At 42.1% G+C, this 25,690-nt stretch overlaps 2 protein-coding genes and 1 long non-coding RNA gene across 9 annotated transcripts in view; 1 reads left to right on the top strand and 2 right to left on the bottom strand.

The window, feature by feature from the left end:
* Positions 1–12,015, bottom strand: part of LOC140843107 (uncharacterized) — a 61,028-nt gene extending 49,013 nt beyond the window's left edge. The window contains exon 1 of the long non-coding RNA XR_012120589.1: positions 11,908–12,015. This is a non-coding gene — a long non-coding RNA (uncharacterized lncRNA). The remainder of the gene's footprint in view (positions 1–11,907) is intronic.
* Positions 12,016–12,119: 104 nt separating this feature from the next.
* On the top strand, positions 12,120–15,288 carry SDR39U1 (short chain dehydrogenase/reductase family 39U member 1). The gene is made up of 6 exons (XM_017646882.3): positions 12,120–12,322; positions 12,618–12,724; positions 12,812–12,894; positions 13,259–13,380; positions 14,168–14,311; positions 14,590–15,288. Exons 1-6 carry the CDS (start codon positions 12,307–12,309, stop codon positions 15,000–15,002), a joined length of 885 nt encoding a protein of 294 aa, XP_017502371.1. The 5' UTR covers positions 12,120–12,306; the 3' UTR covers positions 15,003–15,288.
* A 141-nt stretch (positions 15,289–15,429) lies between these two features.
* Positions 15,430–25,690, bottom strand: part of KHNYN (KH and NYN domain containing) — a 49,043-nt gene continuing 38,782 nt past the window's right edge. For 6 of the 7 annotated variants that reach the window (XM_073211432.1, XM_073211433.1, XM_073211431.1 and 3 more), the window contains one exon: positions 15,430–25,482. In XM_073211432.1, coding sequence (XP_073067533.1) covers positions 25,230–25,482 — 253 coding nt within the window. In that variant the 3' untranslated portion in view covers positions 15,430–25,229. The remainder of the gene's footprint in view (positions 25,483–25,690) is intronic. The other variant, XM_073211428.1, reaches the window with a different exon arrangement.

Raw genomic sequence — 25,690 nt, forward strand, 5'->3', positions numbered from 1 at the left:
AAACAGCAGCAGAATTACAGAACCCAAAAATGGACTAACAGGTACCAAAGGGAAAGGAACTGGGGAGGATGGGTGGGCAGGGAGGGATAAGGGGGGGGAAGAAGAAGGGGGGTATTAAGATTAGCATGCATGGGGGGGAGGGAGAAAGGGGAGGGTGGGCTGCACAACACAGAGAGGACAAGTAGTGACTCTACCACATTTTGCTAAGCTGATGGACAGTAACCGTAATGTGGTTGTTAGGGGGGACCTGATATAGGGGAGAGCATAGTAAACATAGTATTCTTCAGGTAAGTGTAGATTAAAAATTTAAAAAAAAAAAGAAAGAAAGAAAGAAAGAAAAGGGGGATTACTCCTTAACAGGATAAAACTATTGGTAAATCAAAGATCAACGCATGCTTTAAATATCCTTAATGTTGATCACTTAAAGGGTGTCAGATGATCAGCTATGGAGGTACTCTTTTCTGATAATATTCCTTTCTCTTAATTAAAAAAAAAAAAAAAAGCAGTTACTGTGTGCTGACCTCCAATGAGTTCTGCACAGTGGTATAGAGGGCATGTCAAAGTGTGGGCAAAGGGTCTGTTTGTTTCTACGCAGAAGATCAAGGCCTAGCTTGGATACCCAGAAAATGAACTAAGATACGATATGAGGAGGAGCTTCCGGCATCAGCACTCTCTGGAGGACTTGTGCCGGGGGATGATCATCAAAAAGCCTCCACAGGGATCCGGACGATGCTGCGGTTGTGGCTGCATCCAGCCCACCGTCTCCTGGACTTGCCATAAGAATGAGGAGGGAGATGTCTAGGCTGGCATGTGCATACAGTGAGACAACGAATTTGACCGGATCTGTACTGTTGGAACTCAACCAGGAGTTGGGAGGGGTGCAAGTTGTAGCACTCCAAAATCTCATGACTATAGACTATCTATGGTTAAAAGAACATATGGGATGTGAACAGATCCCAGAAATGGGCTGCTTTAATTTGTCTGATGGTTCAAGTACAGTTGGAAAATATCCATCATATCATAGATAAATTTTCACAAAGGCCTAGGGTGCCTAACTGGTTTTCTTGGCTTCACTGGAGATGGCTGGTAATTATAGATCTGCCTTGTTTATGTAACTGTATTCCTATTATGTTAATATGTGTGCGCAATTTAGTTAGTAGCTTAAAACCTATACATGCTTAAGTTACTCTACAAGAAGATATGTCAAAGAAATAATCAATCCATGTTTTCTTCCATCTGCTACCTCTATAGCATTTCTTCTTCCTTCCTAATTACAACCCTTAAATAGAATTTGTGCCTCATATCAAATTTACCAAGTATCATAATTCCTCCAAGTGGTAGATACCTCAAGACAAATGCTGGGCATAGAAGCCACAGGGCATAAATCTGCAAAGAAGTAAAAAGCTAACCTTTGCAAACAATATGGCTTCTCTCTCACTTACCAACTTTACATTTCCTTGTATGGCCCCGGAAGATGACTGGTTAGCCAGAGACGGGTAAGATTCCTCAAGGGAGGAACAACCTAAGACAGGCACAGTCGCAGGGGGGCCATCAGGTGAGAATTTGGGGATCAACAGAGGTGAGGCTCAGAACCTCACCCCCCCCTGCTTTGAGAGAAATCTTCTGCATCCGTGGATGTCTTGCTGCCCTTGTCTAGCCTGGATTAATACTTAGTCCATAGGCACACACCTGATCATCTGATCATCTACATTTGCCTTCTTACAGCACTAAACTATGTTTTCTACCTTTATCTTGCATCTACCTACCACTTCAGCATTTTATTAAAAATAAAAATAATAATAATAATAGGAGAAATGTGGGATCAACATATAAATCAAGTACAAAAATCAAATGAATATTCATATTTGACCTGATGGTTTATAGGTCATATTGCATGATCAAAACCGAAAGTTTCTGTGATGAATGCCCTTGTACTGTTCACCATGTAAGAATTTATTCACTCTGTAAGAATTCGTTCACCATGTAAGAACTTGTTCGTTATGCTTCAGAAGATTGGAGACTGACGAGAATTAGGCTTGAGATGGATTAATGATTGTACATTGAGCATTGACCCCCCTATACTGAATTTTATTGTTGTTAACAACCATTTGATCAATAAATATGAGAGATGCCCTCTCAAAAAAAAATATATATATATATAAAACCAGTAAAAAAAAAACCCTATGCAATACCACTACACAGTCCCCAGAATGACTGAAAAAAAGATTGATGATATCAAGTATTGTCAAGGAGAGGAACAGGAACTCTCCTTCAGTGCGGGGGGTTGGGGGGGTTGGGAGGGGAGCGTAAACTGACTCAACCACGTTGATACCATCAGTTGAGAAACTGAAAATGTACATATTCTCTGACCTATCAATTCCACTTCTAGGAATATAGCCAAAAGCAATATCTGCTTCATAAAGTGTGAAAAAGAATGCTCATGGGTAATGCGGGTGGGGAAAAAAAATGCTGCTCATAACAGCATGATCTTTGTGAACAAGCCTAAAGCCCATCAACAGTAGATGAATAAATACAATTATGGTATGACAACATCACATGGGACACTACCCCACAACAAAAGTGAACCACCATTAAAGAATAACATGGATGAATCTCACAAACATAATGTTGAGAAGAGAAGCCAAACTTAAAGACCTACTGTGTCAGTCCATTATATCAGCTTCAGAAACAGACAAATCTACAGGGTTAAAAGTCAAGATGCCATTACCTTTGGTGGGGATGGAGAAGCAGGAATTAGGCACATGGCTGGGAATGGGGGCTTCTGGAGAGCTGCTAATGTTCTGTTCCTGGCTGGGGCAGTGGGCACATGGGTGTGTTCACTGTGAGAACTCGCTGGGTTACATGAGGGTTATGCTGCAAGTGAAACTTTGGGGGGATTTTTCTGTGTAAGTTGGTTTTCAGTCTCTCAAAGGTTTTGGGTTACCTTATTTCTAGTGACATCTAACTCTTGCTATTCAATGACTTCTCTCTTTTTCCTCACTCAGCTAATTTTGCCATATTTTTAAAAGGTATATTTTTACCTATAGCAACTCTTTGACTATGCTGATTAATCACCAAGGAAGATATTTTTTGAGTGCCTAGAAATATTAATCCAGAAATTTCATTTCTTAGTTTACAGGGTTTTTATGGGTTGTTGCCTTTTAATATCCTACCTTTCTGTTTTTCTTTAACTAACTTTCCTATTTTATCTCAGTTATCTCCCTTCTCCCACAAGACTGTTGGATTTAATTGGGCATAAACACTACTTAACAGCTAACACCTGGCCTGGTTTATATTGCAGTCTATTTCCAAAACCCAAATCTTTTTTTTAACCATTATTAATATTTTATTTTATTCATTCCAGCATTTTTAAGCCCACAGACATGTAATTATTTTTTTCCCTTTTCTTTTTTTATTAAGGTATTATTGATATATACTCTTGTGATGGTTTCACATGAAAAAACAATGTGGTTACTACATTTACCCATATTATCAAGTCCCCACCCATACCCCAATGCAGTCACTGTCCATCAGTGTAGTAAGATGCCACAGATTCACTATGTGCCTTCTCTGTGCTACAGTCTTCCCTGTGACGCCCCTCACACCATGTGTACTAAACATAATGCCCCTCAATCCCCTTCTCCCTCCCTCCCCACCCGCCCTCCAACACCCCTCCCCCTTGGTAACCGCTAATCCCTTCTTGGAGTCTGTGAGTCCACTGCTGCCAAACCCCAGATCTTAAGGTAAAATATCAGCTCTAATTCCCATCCTCATGGGCATTTTCTCCCCTTTTTCCTCCAGTAGAGCACACTCTACTGTGGCTCACCTGACCAGCCCAGAGTGGACAGTGAGGCTGGGCTGGTCAGGTGAGCCACAGTAGAGTGTGCTCCATTTTTTATATTCATGCTTCTTTCTTTCATCCATTCAATCTTGAATGATGAATAATTCTCACTACCTCACCCTCACTCAAGAGTTCCTGAAAGTGATGCTAAATAGTTCTAGCAGGCCAGTGAATAAGTTTGACTCATGTGGCAATTATCTGTCTTCTAAAGCAAATTCCAAGAGTATATTGTGTCATAAAATCAACAATTTATTATATGTGAATGTGATTTTGAAGTTCACATGAGAATGTGATTTCCTCCCATAGACATTTTATAAGTCTTTATGCTAAGATATTATTTACATCTTACAGGATGGGAATTATTTACATATACAGGGCCATTTCACTCTAATCTGCCTGTTCATACCCTCCTTTTACTCTGGAATTATGTTCTATTGATCATCTTCCCATTAAGTCCCTGCTGATGAGATAAACCCTTACATGCTGCTCATATGCTGCTAAGGTTTTCAAATCTCCTGCCTAATAATTCATGACCCAGCAATGAAATAAAAAGACCGTTTCTCTCACCTGGGCTTCGCTTGGCTTTTCCTGCCTGCATCTATTTGCTACACGGTTGGCCAGGAGGAAGCAAACCCAGGGAAAGCCTCCTGGTGGCCATTTTACAGCCCAGAGCCAGCAAACAAGGACAGTCTGCAGCCTGCGAAATGGAATCTCTGGGCTAGTGGGGCCTCTGGTGGTGCAAGAAAAGCTACCTTCAGCCTGACCAAAGGGGCTAATCTCTCTCTCTCTCTGTCTCTCTCTCTCTCTCTCTCTCTCTCTCTCTCTCTCTCTCTCTGTCTCTCTCTCTCTCTCTCTCTCTCTCACACACACACACACACACACACACACACACACACTCCAGCACAGAATACACAGGAAGGCAATCCTTAGCTCATTTCACACTCACTCTTCTAGAAACTAAAAGCAGAGAACTCTCAGGGGTCCTTGGTCTTCATGGAGGTCCAGACCAAGAACAGGAAATGGGACTGAAGCCAGAGATGGGAAGGTATCAACTCCTTAGTAAAGCCCACTGGGAACAGACTCCTGGACGGGTCTGACTGGAAAGAGAGGCATCTAGAAGTCTTCACGAAGAGGAAAGAGGAGGGCTGAAGGCATAGCCCCAGGAAAAGAGCTGGCATCTCCACAGAGGGTAAGACCCAGGGAATGCTGCTCTTATCACCAAAATCCTAGTGGCAGAGGAGACTACCTTTAAAAGGGAAGGGATTGGGGAGGCCTAGGATTCTCCATCTGTTGTGTCTCTAGTGTTAGGATTCTGGCTGGTTGGTTGATTGGTTGGTTCTACCATATTCTAATCAGAAACTGTGTGAAATGATTATGTGAATAGCATTTGGCAAGTAACATCTCAGAGCCTGAGAGAGATGCAAACATCTGCCCAACAAAATGAGGCAGGGACCCTTCAGCGTTAGAGAGAGCATGGGGAAAGGCAGAGGTGCCTGCCACCAGTAAACCTCCCACCCTGCCCTGCCCCCGCCCAAGTGGAGGGAAGCAGCCAGAATCCCTCCTTGAGTCCGGCTTCCTGTCCTGCCCTGAGTGATGGTCTGTCCACTGAGAGGGACAGTGCTTAGCTCCTTTTGCTGTTTCAGGGAGCAGCTGTTGGGGAAATAGTCCCATTTCAATGAATGGAGTCCTTGTGATTCCAGGTGCAGGGGGCACCCTTGCCTTCCTGAAGGGCAGACCAGCAGCATTCACCCTGAGACCCGAATGCAGATAGAAATTTCTCATATCTTGTTGTCTGGCTCAGATTTGTGTGTTTCAACTGCCCCAGTGTCAGACAGACTGTGTGGGGTAGGGAAAGATGCTTGACCCAGAAACCTAAAGGGCGTATCTGCAAATAGCAGGATTGTGCCGCAATTCCCAGGCATAGCAGAGGGACTGTGAGCTTCTCAGAGAAGCCTTAATTGCAGCACAGAGCTTGTGATGCTTTTAAAATATGTCCATAAGTTCTTTGACACTCCTCCATTTAAAAGGTGGGGCCAAATTTCCCTCCCTTTAGACTTAGTGACTCACTTCTGACAAATAGTGAAAGCAATAGTGTGTAACTTCTGAGTGCAGGTCAGTCATTAGGATATACTGAGGCTTCCTCCTCATTCTCACCTCAAAGATCACTCACTCTGTGAGTGAGCCAGTTGCCATCTCATAAGGACACTCAAGCAGCCCTATGGAAAGGTCCAGGTGGCAAGAAATTGAGGTTTTCTGCCAACAATCAGCAAGAAATGAGGCCTCCTGCCAAAGGCATGTGAGTGAGCCATCTGGGATCCAGGTCTTCAGATGATTGCAGCCCTGTTACCTGAACCATAACCTTATGAGAGACCCTGAGCCATGACCACCTGGCTAAGCTGCTCCCAGATTCCTAATCCACAGAAACTGTATGAGATAATAAATAGTATTATTGTTGTTTCAAACGACTAGGTTTTGAGATAATTTGAGCAACATATAACTAACAGTGCTAGACTGCAGCAGGGTGCCAGGGAAGAAATGAGCATGGCTGATAACCAAGAAATCCATCTGAGGAGAGACTTACCAAGGCCCCTACATTGCACTTTATTGGCTGGAGACAAGCCAAGTTTCTGTGGTGCCCCAGGGGACACTCAGGAACACTGAGATCAAGGCAAGGCAAGAACCATCAATATCAAAAAACTACACCCAGGGCCCGGTTACAACTGGTAGCAGGCAATATCCAAAAGCCAAAAGAGATACGATTCTCTTGTACAGTCATTGGTATGACAGTGCCAGGCCCAAAGGTATTTAGCCAGGAGAGGACAAGGCACTTTGAAAGACTAAGAATTAACTCAGAGAACACTGAGTTAACTGAGAAGTTTTAAACTAGAAATGATAAAGTTACTTTGGGTGAGTCTTTAAGGTTATTCCACTGACAATAAGTGTTCATGAGCCAAGTCATGCTCAGTTATAAAAATAAATGTTTCTGCACATCTGAGATATGAATATAAATTTTAAATCTACTATATATTTTTATTTATTTGAAATACTTCAGATAAACAAAGAAAACCAAAATGAATGTCCACTTACCCACCAGCTACCCTAAGAAATAAGAAGCTGAAGCCCCCTGTGTACTCCTCCGACTGCATTCCCTCTCTGCCCACGACAAGTAAATGGAATCCTGAGTTTTCTCATCTTCACTCCCATACATTCTTCTCTATTTTAACTACAAATATATTGATGTCCTCAATAAAAATAATGTTATTTGGCCAATTTTTAATCTTCAATTGAAATTGTAGTGTAAATACTTTCCTGCAACTTTTTTGTTTAATGTTATAGTTATGAGATTCACCCAAGTTGAAATTTGTACTTCTAGTACATCTAGTTAATTCAAGTTCTTAATCTGTTTAAATTAATTAAGGATACTGATTATTCCTATTATCTTATTTTGAGCTTTCTAGTTCTAAGCTTTTCTTATCCTTTGCTGATGACTTTTGAGATGTTTTACTGTTTCTCTCTACTGATTTGGAAGAGCACATTTCATTTCTAATATGTAACAGTTGCCCTTAACTTTTTTATATGTATGTTTAATAAAGTTTAATATTATTCAGTATTTGTATCCTTTTCCCAACAACTTGGCTCCAATCACATAGTTCTCCATTATTGGTGACTAATATTTTAGTTCTATTTTAATCTTTACCCTCAAATTAAATATTTTCATTGTTGCTTTATATGGTCAATATTTCTTTACATTTCCCATTTGTTTACCAACTTTCCAATCATTGTTCTCTTGCATCTCACATCGTCTTTTTCAGTTCATTTTCTTTTTCCTGTAAGTTTAGAAGTATGATGTAAATGCTCTCGTTTTTTGTTTGTCTAAAAGTATTCAAGCATTTTTCTTATTTTTTTACTTTGATATCATTAACATACAATTACATGAGCAACATTGTGGTTACTAGATTCCCCCCATTATCAAGTCCCCATCACATATCCCATTAGTCACTGTCCATCAGCATAGTAAGATGCTACAGAATCACTATTTGTCTTCTCTGTGTTATACTGCCTTCCCCGTGCACCCCTACCTACATTAGGTATGCTAATCATAATGCCCCCTTTTCCCCTTATCCAACCCTTCCCAGCCATCCTCCCCAGTCCCTTTCCCTTTGGTAACTGTTAGTCCATTCTTGGGTTCTGTGGGTCCACTGCTGTTTTGTTCCATCAGTTTTTGCTTTGTTCTTATATTCCACATATGAGTGAAATCATTTGATACTTGTCTTTCTCCATCTGGTTTATTTCACTGAGCATAATACCCTCTAGCTCCATCCATGTTGTAAATAGTAGGATTTTTCTTCTTCTTATGGCTGAATAATACTCCATTGTGTATATGTACATCTTTACTCATTCATCTACTGATGGACACTTAGGTTGCTTCCATTTCTTGGCTATTGTAAATAGTGCTGCAATAAACATAGGGGTGCATATGTCTTTTTGAAACTGGGCTCCTGCATTCTTAGGGTAAATTCCTAGGAGTGGAATTCCTGGGTCAAATGATATTTCTATTTTTAGTTTTTTGAGGAGCATCCATACTGCTTTCCGCAATGGTTGAACTAATTTGCATTCCCAGCAGCAGTGTAGGAGGGTTCCCCTTTCTCCACATCCTCACCAACATTTGTTGTTGTCTTTTGGATGTTGGCCATCCTAACTGGTGGGAGGTGATATCTCATTGTGGTTTTAATTTGCATTTCTCTGATGATTAGCGATGTGGAGCATCTTTTCATGTGCCTGTTGGCCATCTGAATTTCTTCTTTGGAGAAGTGTCTGTTCAGGTCCTCTGCCCATTTTTTAATTGGATTATTTGCTTTTTGTTTGTTGAGGTGCATTAGCTCTTTGTATATTTTGGATGTCAACCCCTTATCGGATATGTCATTTATGAATATATTCTCCCATCAAGCATTTTTCTTGAATACCAGTTTATTGGTAAACAAGTCTAGGTTGGCCATTCTTCTCTTATCATTTGAAGGTATTATTGTATTCTTCCACTTGCTTATATGGTTGAAGTGTCAGTTGTCCATCTAATTAATATTTTATAGATAGTCTTTTCTTTCTTCCTGTTTTAATATCTCTTCTCATAGTTTTACTTTGTTGTGACTAAGTATGAATTTATGTTTATTTATTCTACTTGAGAATCATTTTGTTTATTGAACCTTGAGTATTCATATCTTTCATTAGTTTGGGAAATAATCAGCTATTACGTCTTCAAATACTTTCTCTGTCCCCTTCACTGCCTCCTCTCTTCAGGGTCACCTATATAGAAGACTTAGAATCTCTCACTTTCATTTCCTTGTCTCTTACCTTCTTTCTGATTTTCTACCTCTTTGTCTCTCTGTGCTGCATTTGGGTTAATTTCTTCCTATCTAATTAATCGTCTTTTAACCAATGCTAAATCAATTCCCTGCTGTTTAAACAGGGAGTATTTAAATTGTAACCATTATATTTTTAATTTTTAGAAGTTCAAATTGGTTCTTTATCAGTTCTGCTGGAATGTTTTAAATAGTATCTTGTCTTTTTCTCATGTTTATAATGTTTCCTCTTTCTTTAAGCATCTTAGGCTTGCTAGTTTTATATTCCATATCTCATAATTTTAATATCTGAAAACTTTTTTGGTCAAACTCTGCTCTATGTTGTTTCTGCTGACTCCTCCTCAGAGTGCCTTGTTTCCTTGTACGTTTTGTCATTTTGGATTGTTCACTCATGCTTGGCAGGGTTTTATCTGTTGGGGTCTTGTGAAAGCTATGGAGGATTTATGCCCACTCCTATGTGGAACACTTATTCTTGGCTTAGGCCTGCCTAGGCCAAGCAGGTGACAATGAAGTCAAATTCCAAATCTGCAGGAGGGCAGACAATAGATACAACTTCTCAGGGAAGATAAATAGTTTTACAACCAACCCTAACCAAAGGCCAAGCCTATAGAGACAAGTTCCCTGGTCACGTTTTTTGATACAAAATGGGCATTTTTAAGTTTACTTAATAATCTCACTTGGGTGCCTGGCATCATCTCTGATCAGCCAAGCCTCTGGGTTACTGAAACTGACAAACAACCACAACTCCGAAGGAGCACTGTGTTTTTCATCTCTGCATCAATTTCCTTTATTTTCTAGTTAACTCAGGAGTGCATTTAAAAGAAGATGGGTGTTTATGCTTCAGAAGATTGGAGACTGTTGAGATATAGGCTTGGGGTTGATTAATGACTGTGCATTGAGTCCCCTATACAGAATTTTATTGTTGTTAACAACCATTTGATCAATAAATATGAGAGATGCCCTCTCAAAAAAAAATTATTAAAAATATATGTGTATACTTTAAAAAAAAAAAGAAAATGGGTTAAATTTTATCCAGCATTCAGGCCTACTTCATTTTATTGTGATTCACTTTATTGTGTTTTGCAGATACTGCCTTTTTTACAAATTGAAGGTTTTGCGGCAACCCTGAATTGAGCAATTCTTTCAGTACCACTTTTGCAACATTTGTTCACTTTGCATCTCTGCATCACATTTGGTTAATTCTCACACTATTCTGTTCTTCATTATCATTATATTTGTTATAGTGATCTGTGATCAGTGATTTTTGATGTTACTATTGTAACTGTTTTGGAGCGCCACAAACCATACCCATATTAAACAATGAACTTAATAGATAAATACTGTGTATTCCAACTGCTGCACCAAACCAGCCATTTTTCCTCATCTCATCTCTCTCCCTCTCCTAGGGCTGCCCTATTCCAAGATACAATATTGAAATTAGGCCAGTTAATAACCTCACAATGGCCCGTAAGTGTTCAAGTAAGAGTCATTAATGTGGCACTTCGTTGTTCTTATTTTAAGAAATTGCCACAGCTACCCCAAACTTCAGCAACCACCATCCTTGTCAGTCAGCAGCCATCAACATCAAGGAAGACCCTCCACGAGCAAAAAGATTAAAACTTACTGAAAGTTCAGATGATGGTCAGCATTTTTTAGCAATAAAGTATTTTTTAAGGTTGTGTTTTTAGACATAGTGCTATTGCACACTTAATAGACCACAGTGTAGTGTAAACTTAACTTTAATATGCACTAGGGAATGAAAAAATTCATTTGACTTGCTTTACTGCAATATTTGCTTTATGGCAGTGTCTGGAACCAAATGACAATACCTCCGAGTCTGTGACCAGGAAGGTGGCACTGGGTGTTTTTTAAGGATATATATGCTTCCACAGCCTTCCTCCATGTTATATAGGATCAGTCAGCTTGCAAAGTGTGGCACAGTTTGGTGAGGAGAAACCCAGAAGCAGGGAGATCTATCAGATTATTGCAGAAATTTAGACAAAAGAGGATAATTTGAAGAGCAGTGGTGGTAGCAAAGAGGGAAATAGATGGATCTGGAAGATATTCACTAAGTAAAATCAACCAGGTTTCAGATATCCAAGAAGAGGTGTCCAGTGGTATGTTTTTATAGAAGTCAGGAACTCGGAGGTGAGATTCGAGTTGCTTAAGACATTTGGAAGTCTTCTTTGAAAAACTGGTAACTGAATTCACTAACAGATGCTTAACTGGGGAGAGAGGGTCCTATGGCCCAGCTTTGAGGAATACCAAAATTTTGAGATCTTAAGAAGGCGAACAAGCAACAGAAACTGAAAAAAGTTACACGAAAGACCCAGAAGAGTGTGGCTTTCACTGAAGCTGAGAGATGAGCGTTTCCAAAGGAAGGGAGGAGTCAGCAAGTGTCCAGAGGTAAAAAAAAAAATGACTGAAAACCAGGTATTTGTTTTGGTTACGGGTGGCGGGAGAGGCAGTTAACGACAAAGGCAAAAGCCAGACAGGAATGTACAGGGAAGTAGAAAATGGACGCCACTCCTTTGATTAGTTTGTTTATGAAGGCGAAGACAAAGAGAGGACATTAGCAGAGGAAGAAGAGGGCTGGAGAAGGGATATTTTAAGAGAAAAGTAACTTTGGAATGTTTAAATGACGACAGGACTCGGCACAGGAAAAAGAAAAGATAAATAATAGCCGGGGTAAAAAGAAATCCATAGTACCGGCGGACGGATCCTCTTTGATTACTGATCCACCAAGCTGAATGGACATCCAGAATTCGCCGGTTTCAGTAGAAAAGGGTTTCAGGTCATGCTTTGTTTTGCTCTGCACTGCAGCCTCCACTCTTCCGCCTCGTCCCCTCCTTTCCCAGCCCGCAGGGTCTCTTCCCGCTCTCCCCACCCACTGCCCGCCCACGCCACGCCTCGCCTCGCCTCGCCTCTCAGTGGAATACATAGCCTTCTCCGTGAATCCTTCCGGGTCTCCAGGCAAGGCCACGCCCAGTCTCAATCCTGCCCGCTCCCGACTGGAACTCGCTTCCTGAAATACGCATGCGCAGAGATGTCGCAACTACTTAAAGAGCAAATTTAAGTCTTGTGCCGGCGCGCTAAATCCCGGTCGCTATGCGGGTGCTTGTGGGTGAGGGAGGGCCGAAAGGGAGAGTAGGGGGCGGGTTAATAGAAAGATGATTTAGCCATTGAGAGGTGGGAGGCCGCTTCCAATGGAGGGCACTCTCTCGTGCACGGGCAGCCTGGGCTTGGCCTCCTATCCCGAAATCGGATCTCCCAAATCCCTGTGACCTTTGTCACCTCTGCATTGCGGGGAGGGGACGCGGAGGAGGAAAGAAGTATGGTGTCAGATGGGATGGCATCAGAGGAAGGGCCACATACTGGGCACCCCCCGAGAGGATAAATCACTTGTGTTTTCCGATCAGGTGGCGGGACTGGATTCATAGGGACAGCTCTAAGCCAGCTGCTGAAAGCCAGGGGCCACGAAGTGACATTGGTCTCCCGAAAGCCGGGGCCGGGTCGGATCACGTGGGTATGTCCATCCTCTGGAAGCTGTGGGGCAAGGCCTGGTTTCTGGGTGCAGGGCGAGGCCCCACAGGCACTGTGCTTTTTCTAACAGGATGAACTCGCTACGTCTGGGCTGCCCACCTGCGATGCAGTGGTCAACCTGGCAGGAGAGAACATCCTCAACCCTCTGCGAAGGTCAGCCCGGGCCCTAAAGCAGATACCCCTCAAAGCAGAGGGAGGAAAGTGTGGGATGTTGATAAGAACCTGTGAGCTGTGAAGAATGGAGCTGCCAGATTGAGAACTAAACCCATATCTGGACTACTCATCCCACCCCACTCCTCCATGCCCACCTGCCCTTCTACCCACTCAGCCAGTCGACTTTAGTCCTCACAACTTAGAATTCCCAGAAAAGATATGTCTCTCTTTTCCCTCTACAGGAGAGATGGACCATTTCTCTAAGCCACATTGCAGGGTTTTGCTAGAAATGGGTATGGAAGGGCCCCAAGGAAAGAAAGAAAGGAATATGTGCATATTCAGTGGCTCTTTGTTTCCCCTGCAGGTGGAATGAAGTCTTCCAAAAAGAGGTTCTCAGCAGCCGCCTGGAGACCACCCAAATACTGGCTAGAGCCATCACCAAGGCCCCTAAATCTCCCCAAGCCTGGGTCTTAGTCACAGGTGTAGGTATGGCCAAAATCACCAATCCCCTACGTTAGCCAGGAAAAGGGGCATGGTGGGAAGTATCTTAGGCCCTTCCAGCTATGCACGCCCAGAGTGCTGGTCTTTTCCCAGTGCAGGAACTTCCTAGGGCCTTGATCCATGCATGTGTCTCCTGACCTTTGTGTACTTTCACTGAGACCCTCAGAGCAAGTGGGCACTGGGAGCAGTGCCAGGTAAAGACCCACCTTCTCACTCCTTAGTCCCTTGCTTCTCATGGCAGTTCTTTAGGAGCAGAATTCCTGATTCTGTGTCTCACCTGTGCAACCAAATAATTGCAATTATAGAATATGTAGGTCAGCCACTATTCTAAGTGTTCTACACGTACTACAGCATTTCATCCTCACGAGAATCTTATGAGGAAGGGACTATTATTATCCCCATTCTAAAGATGCAAAAATTCTGCACAGAGAGGTTGTGTTACTTGCCCAAAGTCACAGAGTTAATAAATGGTGTAGCTGAGATTAAAACTCAGCTAAGTCTTTAGCTGAGATTAAAACTGGCACCCAAGTCTTTATTCTTATCCATTGTGCTCTTGTAGCCTCTCAACTTAGCTCATGACTAAAGATAAATTAGTCCAGGACAGCAACAGGTCAGCTCATGGAGAAGCTCAAGGGGAAAATATCCATGACCCTGTCTTTCCCTGGGGATGATCACAAGGGCCAAGGAGGGTGAGGCCAAGGGAAGCATTGACTACAAAGGGCCAGGCAGGACCACGGACACCCAGGGCAAACAGGTGCTGTTTCACCGGCAGCTTACTACCAACCCAGCCTGACTGTGGAGTATGATGAGGACAGCCCAGGAGGGAATTTTGACTTTTTCTCCAACCTCGTGACCAAATGGGAAGCTGCAGCCAGGCTTCCTGGAGAGTCTACACGCCAGGTGGTGGTACGCTCCGGTGAGGATCAGGGGCCTGGGTAGTATCAGACAGGGTTGGAATGTATTCTCTAGGGGGTGTCAGATGGTTGTGTCAGTGGAGCTGAACTTAGAGAGGTTGCCACCACTTCTGGCCAGCCTGCAGATGGGAGGATAGGAAGGCCCAAGGCGAGTCACACCCCTCAGCGGCTGCAGAGCTAAGTCAGCATGGGGAAAGTGAGGAAGGGGAAGCATGGAGGAACAGTGGGGCTGCCTGGAGACTGAGGACCCGCCCTGTCCCATCCCTCTTGCCTGCTGTAGGGGTTGTGCTAGGCCGCGGGGGCAGTGCCATTGGTCACATGCTGCTGCCCTTCCGCCTGGGCCTGGGAGGCCCCATCGGCTCGGGCCACCAATTCTTCCCATGGATACACATCAAGGACCTAGCAGGAATCCTGGCCCATGCACTTGAAGCAAGCCACGTGCAGGGGGTTCTAAATGGAGTGGCTCCAGCCTCCACCACTACGAATGCAGAGTTTGCCCAAGCCTTGGGGGCTGCCCTGGGCCGCCCAGCCTTCATCCCTCTCCCCAGCACAGTGGTGCGAGCTGTCTTTGGGCAAGAGCGTGCCATCATGCTGCTGGAGGGCCAGAAGGTGGTCCCACGGCGGACCCTGGCCACTGGCTACCAGTATTCCTTCCCAGAGCTGGGGGCTGCCTTGAAGGAAATTATAACCTAAGTGGGGAGGCTCATGGCAGGGCCCAAGGCCTGTCCCTCAACAAAGGCCTCCTGTTTAGAAGCTGAGCGGCTCAGGTATTCTACTTGAGAGCCGAAACCATCTGGTTCTTAGGGATTCCTCTCCTGGTTCTCCTCCTTTCTCATTGTTCTGTTGCTCCCCCTTCTTTAACTGAAAAATTACTCTCGCTGTATCAAGTTGCAGTCTCATCAATTTGGCACCTTAATCTCTTCAGCTTCTTGTAAAAGAAATTCCAAGGCTGGTTTCCCTACATGTTCCACTCCCACCCCAATTGTCCTTTATGTTGTATAGAGAATGCACTGCAGTGTAGGCAATAAACATACATTATCTCAGTAGCTTTGCTCATCTCTTTGGCCTAGATTCTCCTGCATTTCAAGGGACGTCATTCAAGATGACACTTCCCCCTACATGGGTTTTGAAAGTTTTAATGAGCAACATCTCCCATTTTGGTCCCTCCATTGCCAAAAGAGCTGGTAACAAATTCAGGGCATGAGGTTATGAAGGTAGTGACTAGATAAGAAATGCTGATCCACATCTGGTGGGCTCTGTGGTCACTGTGTATCCTTGTTCACACAATGCCATTTCATATAGGATGCCAGCAGAGGAAGAGATGAGGCCAAGTCTAGGGCGGCCTTCAGTCTGTCACCACACAGCAGTGAATTAATAAAGCAATTACATATTGGTTCTAATTCATCAACTTGCAGCAGAATAAAGCCAGTATCTGTGTGTAAACTTAGGACATGCTTCTCATCTGATTGGGGCCACTCAGTCAACTAGGGACCCCAGCACAGAAGGGCAGAAGATACTTCTGGCCCTCTGCACACCACCTTCACTGAACGTGAAAGAGGTAAGGAACCTATCAACAACTACAGATAACCAATAGGACTAAAGATGGGGTTGTGAAAGGTGAGACAGAGACCTCCTCCTAAAACCACATATAATACCAAAATATAATTAATACATCTAATCCTGAAAAAGCAACAGGGAAGAAGGCTGCACCAGACCGCATACACTTGGAGAAAAGAGCAAACCTCACAGAATACGGTAACGTACCAAAGCTGTGGCCTGACGGGACCCAAGCCGTTCCCCCACCCCAGCTCACCTGCAGGAAGAAGAGAAACAGAGTGGGGAGGGAGTGGAGGCCTGGGACTGATGAACACCTAGCCCTGGAGATCTGCTCTGGGAGCACAAACCTACATTCCATGGTGATCTGGTGGGGTTGGAAAGCTAAGACAGGTGGAATACCTGGAAAGACAAGAGATTCCAGCTGCTTGTGGAAAACATGTATTCATGTCCGGCTGATCTGGGCAGGCAGTCTGAGAGACTTCCTAAAAGCAAGAGGGCTGCTAAAGGGGCAAGGATTGCACAGAGCTTACTGCTCAGGAGAAAGGACAGGTAGAAAAAATTGTTCGGGTGCACTCTGCCCAGCAGGTTGTGAACTTAAACAATCCTCAGGCACTCCATCCCCCTGGCTGGCAAAGCAACTCCAAGGCCCCCAACCATGATATGCACCCTGATGTCTTCCTCCCAGCTAGCCTGCATCTGGCTCGCAAACCAGCAGCCCCAGCCCTGGCGTCAGGCCAGCCAGAGGTAAGCCCCACCTACAGCAGCTACAACCACAAAGCATAGAGGCTTACATTTGGCCCACTGGTTCTGGCAGTGGAGAAAGACATAGCAGCCCGGAAAAAGGAAACAGCTCTTTCCTCCCCCTAAGGCATCAGCACCACTTCCCTGTGACCCCTGACATCATTCCAGGGGCTGAGCAGCTCCAGAGAGTAGAGCTTCTGGGCACTAGAGGGCACCACACACAAATATGAAACATCTAAAGAACCTGGTTCAAAGCAAAATCTCAACACCAGAGACAGGATCGAGAGTGAATTAATAAATCTAACTGAAAGATGTTTCAAAAATAAAAATCATAAACGTGCTCATAGAAGTAGAGAAAAATACTCAGGAACGAATTTAGGATAGAGATCCAAGCATTGAAAAACACAATGGAGGGAATTAAAAGCAGATTAGATACATTGAAGGAGACAGTAAATGAAACAAATTAGGGAAGAGGAATACAAAGAAGCTGAGGCACAGAGAGAAAAAAGGATCTCTAGGAATGAAAGAATATTGAGAACTGTGTGACCAATCCAAGTGGAACAATATTCATATTATAGGGGTACCAAAAGAAAAAGAGAGAGAAAAAGGGATACAAAGTGTCTTTGAGGAAGTAATTCCTGAAAACCACCCCAATACAGGGAAGGAGATAGTCTCTCAGGCCATGGAGGTGCACTGATCTCCCAACACAAAGGACCCAAGGAGGACAACACCAAGACATATAATAGTTAAAATGGCAAAGATCAAGGATAAGGACAGACTATTAAAAGCAGACACAAAGAGAAAAAAGATCACCTACAAAGGAAAACCCATCAGGCTATCATCAGACTTCTCAGCAGAAACCTTACAGGCCATAAGGGAGTGGCATGATATATTTAATGCAATGAAGCAGAAGGGCCTCAAACCAAGAATACTTTATGTGGCAAGATTATCATTTAAATGTGAAGGATGGATTAAACAATTTCCAGATAAGCAAAAGCTGAGATAATTTAGCTCTCAAAGACCATCACTAAAGTGTATTTTGGAGGGACTGTTACAGATGGAAGTGTTCCTAAGGTTAAATAGCTATCACCAGAGGTAATAAAAAGTGATAAACAAGGAGTATGGAATGTGATACCTAATATATAAAGAATGGAGGAGGAAGAAAAGAAGGGGGGAAAACAAAGAACCTTTAGTTTGTGTAATAGCATACTAAGTGAGTTAAGTTAGGCTCTTAGATATTAAGGAACTTACCCTTGAACCTTTGGTAACCACGAATCTAAAGCCTGCAATGGCAATAAGTACATACCTATCAATAATCACCCTAAAAGTAAATACTCTGAATGCACCAATCAAAAGACATAAAGTCTCAAATGGATAAAAAAACAAGAACCAACTATATGCTGCCTACAAGAGACTCACTTCAAACCCAAAGACATACACCGACTAAAAGTGAAGGGATGGAAAAAGATATTTCATGCAACTAATAGGGAGAAAAAAGCAGGAGTTGCAGTACTTGTATCAGACAAAACAGACTTCAAAACAAAGAAAGTCACAAGAGACAAAGAAGGACATAACATAATGATAAAGGGGTCAATCCAACAAGAGGATATAACCATTATAAACATCTATGCACCCAACACAGGAGCACCTACACATGAGAAACAAATACTAACAGAATTAAGGGGGGAAATAGAATGCAAAATAGAAGACGAGGGAGTACTTCCAAACTCATTCTATTGATCCAGCATCACTCTAATACCAAAACCAGGCAAAGACACCACAAAAAAAGAAAACAACAGAACTATATCCCTTATGAACACAAATGCAAAAATACTCAACAAAATATTAGCAAACCAAATTCAAAAATACATCAAGAGGATAATACACCCTGATCAAGTGGGATTCATCTCAGGAATGCAAGGATGTTACAACATTCAAAAATCCATCAATAGCATCCATGACATCAACAAAAAGGACAAAAACCACATGATCATTTCCATAGATGCTGAAAAAGCATTCAAAAAATTTCAACATCCATTCATGATAAAAACTCCCAACAAAATGGGTATAGAGGGCAAGTACCTCAACATAATAAAGGCAATATATGACAAACCCACAGTCAACATCATACTTAACAGTGAGAAGGTGAAAGCTTTTCCTCTAAGACTGGGAACAAGACAAGGATGTACACTCTCCCCACTTTTGTTCAACATAGTATTAGAGGTCCTAGCCACAGCAATCAGACAACACAAAGAAATAAAAGGCATCCAGATTGGTAAAGAAGTCAAACTGTCACTGTTTGCAGATGACATGATATTGTACATAAAAATACCTAAAGACTTCTCCTTAAAGTGTTCCAAAAAATAGAAGAGGAGGGAATACTCCCAAACTCATTCTATGAAGCCAACATCACCCTAATACCAAAACCAGGAAAAGACCCCACCAAAAAAGAAAATTACAGACCAATATCCCTGATGAATGTAGATGTAAAAATACTCAATAAAATGTTAGCAAACAGAATTCAACAGTATATCAAAAGGATCATACACCATGACCAAGTGGGATTCATCCCAGGGATACAAGGATGGTACAACATTCGAAAATCCATCAACATCATCCACCACATCAACAAAAAGAATGACAAAAACCACATGATCATCTCCATAGATGCTGAAAAAGCATTTGACAAAATTCAACATCCATTCATGATAAAAACTCAGAAAAATGGGAATAGAGGGCAAGTACCTCAACATAATAAAGGCAATATATGATAAACCCACAGCCAACATCATACTGAACAGCGAGAAGCTGAAAGCATTTCCTCTGAGATCAGGAACTAGACAGGGATGCCCACTCTCCCCACTGTTATTCAACATAGTACTGGAGGTCCTAGCCACGGCAATCAGACAAAACAAAGAAATACAAGGAATCCAGATTGGTAAAGAAGAAGTTAAACTGTCACTATTTGCAGATGATACAATATTGTACATAAAAAACCCTAAAGACTCCACTCCAAAACTACTAGAACTGATATCGGAATACAGCAAAGTTGCAGGATACAAAATTAACACACAGAAATCTGTAGCTTTCCTATACACTAACAATGAACCAATAGAAAGAGAAATCAGGAAAACAATTCCATTCACAATTGCATCAAAAAGAATAAAATACCTAGGAATAAACCTAACCAAAGAAGTGAAAGACCTATACCCTGAAAACTACAAGTCACTCTTAAGAGAAATTAAAGGGGACACTAACAAATGGAAACTCATCCCCTGCTCATGGCTAGGAAGAATTAATATCATCAAAATGGCCATCCTGCCCAAAGCAATATACAGATTTGATGCAATCCCTCTCAAATTACCAGCAACATTCTTCAATGAACTGGAACAAATAATTCAAAAATTCATATGGAAACACCAAAGACCCCGAATAGCCAAAGCAATCCTGAAAAAGAAGAATAAAGTAGGGGGGATCTCACTCCCCAACTTCAAGCTCTACTATAAAGCCATGGTAATCAAGACAATTTGGTACTGGCACAAGAACAGAGCCACAGACCAGTGGAACAGATTAGAGACTCCATATATCAACCCAAACATATATGGTCAATTAATATTTGATAAAGGAGCCATGGACATACAATGGCAAAATGACAGTCTCTTCAACAGATGGTGCTGGCAAAACTGGACAGCTACATGTAGGAGAATGAAACTGGATCATTGTCTAACCCCATATACAAAAGTAAACTCAAAATAGATCAAAGACCTGAATGTAAGTCATGAAACCATTAAACTCTTGGAAAAAAACACAGGCAAAAACCTCTTAGACATAAACATGAATGACCTCTTCTTGAACATATCTCCCCGGGCAAGGAAAACAACAGCAAAACTGAACAAGTGCGACTATATTAAGCTGAAAAGCTTCTGTACAGCAAAAGACACCATCAATAGAACAAAAAGGAACCCTACAGTATGGGAGAATATATTTGAAAATGACAGATCTGATAAAGGCCTGACATCCAGAATATATAAAGAGCTCACATGCCTCAACAAACAAAAAACAAATAACCCAATTAAAAAATGGGCAGAGGAACTGAACAGACAGTTCTCCAAAAAAGAAATACAGATGGCCAACAGACACATGAAAAGATGCTCCACATCGCTAATTATCAGAGAAATGCAAATTAAAACTACAATGAGGTATCACCTCACACCAGTAAGGATAGCTGCCATCCAAAAGACAAACAACAACAAATGTTGGCGAGGCTGTGGAGAAAGGGGAACCCTCCTACACTGCTGGTGGGAATGTAAATTAGTTCAACCATTGTGGAAAGCAGTATGGAGGTTCATCAAAATGCTCAAAACAGACCTACGATTTGACCCAGGAATTCCACTCCTAGGAATTTACCCTAAGAACGCAGCAATCGAGTTTGAGAAAGACAGATGCACCCCTATGTTTATCGCAGCACTATTTACAATAGCCAAGAAATGGGAGCAACCTAAATGTCCATCGGTAGATGAATGGATGAAGAAGATGTGGTACATATACACAATGGAATACTACTCAGCCATAAGAAGAGGGCAAATCCTACCATTTGCAGCAACATGGATGGAGCTGGAGGGTATTATGCTCAGTGAAATAAGCCAAGCAGAGAAAGAGAAATACCAAATGATTTCACTCATCTGAAGAGTATAAGAACAAAGGAAAAACTGAAGGAACAAAACAGCAGCGAAATTACAGAACCCAAACATGGACTAACAGGTACCAAAGGGAAAGGGACTGGGGAGGATGGGTGGGCAGGGAGGGATAAGGGGGGGGAGAAAAAAGGGGGTATTAAGATTAGCATGCAGAGCGGGGGGAGGGAGAAAGGGGAGGGCTGTACAACACAGAGAGGACAAGGAGTCATTCTACAACATTTTGCTATGCTGATGGACAGTGACTGTGTGGTTTATAGGGGGGACCTGGTATAGGGGAGAGCCTAGTAAACATGGTATTCTTCAGGTAAGTGTAGATTAAAGATTAAAAAAAAAAAAAGAAAGAAAAGGGGGATTACTCCTTGATAGGATAAAACTAATGGTAAATCAAAGATTTACGCATGCTTTAAATATCCTTAATTTTGATCACTTAAAGGGTGTCAGATGATCAGCTATGGAAGTACATTTTTCTGATAATATTCCTTTCTCTTAAAAAAAAAAAGCAGTTCCTGTGTGGTGACCTCCAATGAGTTCTACACAATGGTATAAAGGGGATATCAAAGTGTGGGCAAACGGTCTGTTTGTCTTTATACAGAAGATCAAAGCCTAATTTGGCTACCCAGAAAATGAACTAAGATATGATATGAAGAAGAACTTCCAACATCAGCACTCTCTGCAAGACTCATACCAGAAGATGATCATCAAAAAACCTCAACAAAGATCCAGGCGATGCTGCAGTTGTAGCTGCATCCATCCCACCGTTTCCTGGACTTGCCATTGGAATGAAGAAGGAGATATCTACGCTGATCTGTGCATACAGTAAAACAACAAATTTGACTGGATCTATACTGTTGGAACTCAACCAAGAATTAGGAGAAGTGCAAGTTGTAGCGCTCCAAAATCTTATGACTACAGACTATCTACGGTTAAAAGAACATATGGGATGTGAAGAGTTCCCAGAAATGGGTTGCTTTAATTTGTCTGATTTCTCTCAGACTGTTCAAGTACAGTTGGACAATATCCATCATATCATAGACAAATTTTCACAAAGGCCTAGGGTGCCTAACTGGTTTTCTTGGCTTCACTGGAGATGGCTGGTAATTATAGATCTGCCTTGTTTATGTAACTGTATTCCTATTATGTTAATATGTGTGCGCAATTTAGTTAGTAGCTTAAAACCTATACATGCTTAAGTTACTCTACAAGAAGATATGTCAAAGAAATAATCAATCCATGTTTTCTTCCATCTGCTACCTCTATAGCATTTCTTCTTCCTTCCTAATTACAACCCTTAAATAGAATTTGTGCCTCATATCAAATTTACCAAGTATCATAATTCCTCCAAGTGGTAGATACCTCAAGACAAATGCTGGGCATAGAAGCCACAGGGCATAAATCTGCAAAGAAGTAAAAAGCTAACCTTTGCAAACAATATGGCTTCTCTCTCACTTACCAACTTTACATCTCCCTGTATGGCCCCGGAAGATGACTGGTTAGCCAGAGACGGGTAAGATTCCTCAAGGGAGGAACAACCTAAGACAGGCACAGTCGCAGGGGGGCCATCAGGTGAGAAATTGGGGATCAACAGTGGTGAAGCTTAGAACCTCACCCCTGTTTTGAGAGAAATCTTCTGCATCCGTGGATGTTTTATTGCCCTTGTCTAGCTCGGATTAACACATAATCTACAGGCAGACACCTGATCATCTACAATTGCTCTCTTACAACACTAAACTATGTTTTCTACCTTTATCTTGCATCTACCTACCACTTCAGCATTTTATTAAAAATAAAAATAATAATAATAATAAAGGGAGAAATGTGGGATCCACATATAAATCAAGTATAAAAATCAACTGAATATTCATATTTGATCTGATTGTTTATAGTTCATAATGCGTGATCAAAACCGAAAGTTTCTGTGATGACTGCCCTTGTACTGTTCACCATGCAGGAACTTATTCACTATATAAGAATTCATTCACCATGTAAGAACTTGTTCATTATGCTTCAGAAGATTGGAGACTGACGAGATTTAGGCTTGAGATGGATTAATGATTGTGCATTGAGCACTGACTCCCCTATACAGAATTTTATTGTTGTTAACAACCATTTGATCAATAAATATGAGAGATGCCCTCTCAAAAAAGAAAAAAAAAAAAACCCTAAAGACTTCACTCCAAAACCATTAGAACTAATATCTGAATTCAGCAAAGTTGCAGGATACAAAATTAATACAAAGAAATCTGTTGCATTCCTATACACTAATGATGAACTAGCAGAAAGAGAAATCAGGAAAACAATTCCATTCACAATTGCATCAAAAAGAATAAAATACCTAGGAATAAACCTAACCAAGGAAGTGAAAGACCTATACCCTAAAAACTACAAGACACTCATGAGAGAAATTAAAGAAGATACCAATAAATGGAAACACATTCTGTGCTCATGGATAGGAAGAATTAATATTGTCAAAATGGCCATCCTGCCTAAAGCAATCTACAGATTCGGTGCAATTCCTATCAAAATACCAACAGCATTCTTCAACGAACTAGAGCACATTGTTCTAAAATTCATATGAAACCACAAAAGACCCTGAATAGCCAGAGCAATCCTGAGAAGGAGGATTATGCTCCCCAACTTCAAGCTCTAAAATCACAGTAATCAAGACAATTTCATACTGGCACAAGAACAGAATGTACCAATGGAACAGACTAGAAATCCCAGATATAAACCCAACCATATATGGTGAATTAATATACGATAAATGAGCTATGGATATACAATGGGGAAATGACAGCCTCTTCAACAGCGGGCGTTGGCAAAGCGGGACAGCCACATACAAGAGAATGAAACTGGATTATTGTCCAACCCCAAACACAAGAGTAAACTCAAAATGTATCAAAGACCTGAATGTAAGTCATGAAACCATAAAACTCTTAGAAGAAAATATAGGTAAAACTCTCTTGAATATAAACATGAGCTTGAATATAAACTTCTTCATGAACATATCTCCCCGGGCAAGGGAAACAAACAGAAAAATGAGTAAGTGGGACTATATCAAACTAAAAAGCTTCTGTACAGCAAAGGACACCATCAGTAGAACAAAAAGGCATCCTACAGTATCAGAGAATATATTCACAAAGGACATATCTGATAAGGGGTTGACATTCAAAATATACAAAGAGCTCCTGCACCTCAACAAACAAAAAGCAAATAACCCTATTAAAAAATGGGCAGAGAACCTGAAGAAATACTTTTCCAAAGAAGAAATTCAGATGGCCAACAGGCACATGAAAAGATGCTCCACATCGTTAATCATCAGGGAAATGCAAATTAAAACCACAATGAGATATACCCTCACACCAGTTAGGATGGCCAACATAGAAAAGAATAGGAACAACAAATGCTGGCGAGGCTGCAGAGAAAGGGGAATGTAAATTAGCTCAACCATTGTGGAAAGCAGTATGGAGGTTCCTCAAAGAACTAAAAGTAGAAATACCATTTGACCCACTAATTCCGCTCCTAGGAATTTACCCTAAGAATGCAGGAGCCGAGAGGAGGAGCCAAGATGGCAGCATGAGGAGGGCAGTGGAAATCTCCTCCCAAAACCATATATATTTTTGAAAATACAACACAACTATTTCTAAAAGAGAGACCAGTGGATACAGTACAACAGCCAGGCTACATCTACATCTGTGAGAACTCAGCACCTCATGAAGGGGGTAAGATAAAAGCCACAGCCTGGCAGGACCTGAGCACTTCCCCCACCCCAGGTCTTGATTTTGAGGTCTTGATTCAGGATGCGATCAAGTCGCACCAACTCAGAGCAAATCTGGATCAGGGTCTAAGCAGCACAGAGACCCTCACAGAAGGAGCTGAACTGCACGAGGCTAAAGTGACAGGGTGGCAGCCACTCTGCAGATGAGGTTCAAAAGTTGAGACTGAGCAGGGCCTCAGAGAGCTGGTTGATGTCCCGGCAGTACGGCTCCCGCTGCAAGATGAAGTCCACCCTGTGATCCTGTCCCAGGAACACCTCCAGCAGCTGGCGCCTCAGCTGCTCAGTCTCCTGGGTCTTCCGAATACCACCACTGCCTTTTTCCTCCTCTTCTCTCCCCTGCTCCTGAGAACTGTGTTCTGCAAAGCCACGGGATGGATACTGAGCCTTAGGACACCCCTGTGTCCTAGGAAGAAGCAGAGAGAACATGAAGAGCTGACGAGCATCCAAGAGCTGGGTGACGCCCCATCTTCCCACCCCAGTTCACCGCCCAGCCTACTCCTGGCCGTCTGGTGCCAGTCCTGAAGTTCCCCCAGATGACCACTGAGTAGCAGTATCAACCCACGTCTGAAGGGGGAACTTCAAGTTCCTGTGGAAGCAGAAAGATGAATCCT

This window comes from Manis javanica, chromosome 8 (assembly GCF_040802235.1).
Source record: "Manis javanica isolate MJ-LG chromosome 8, MJ_LKY, whole genome shotgun sequence".
In the NCBI taxonomy this organism is placed as follows: domain Eukaryota; kingdom Metazoa; phylum Chordata; class Mammalia; order Pholidota; family Manidae; genus Manis; species Manis javanica.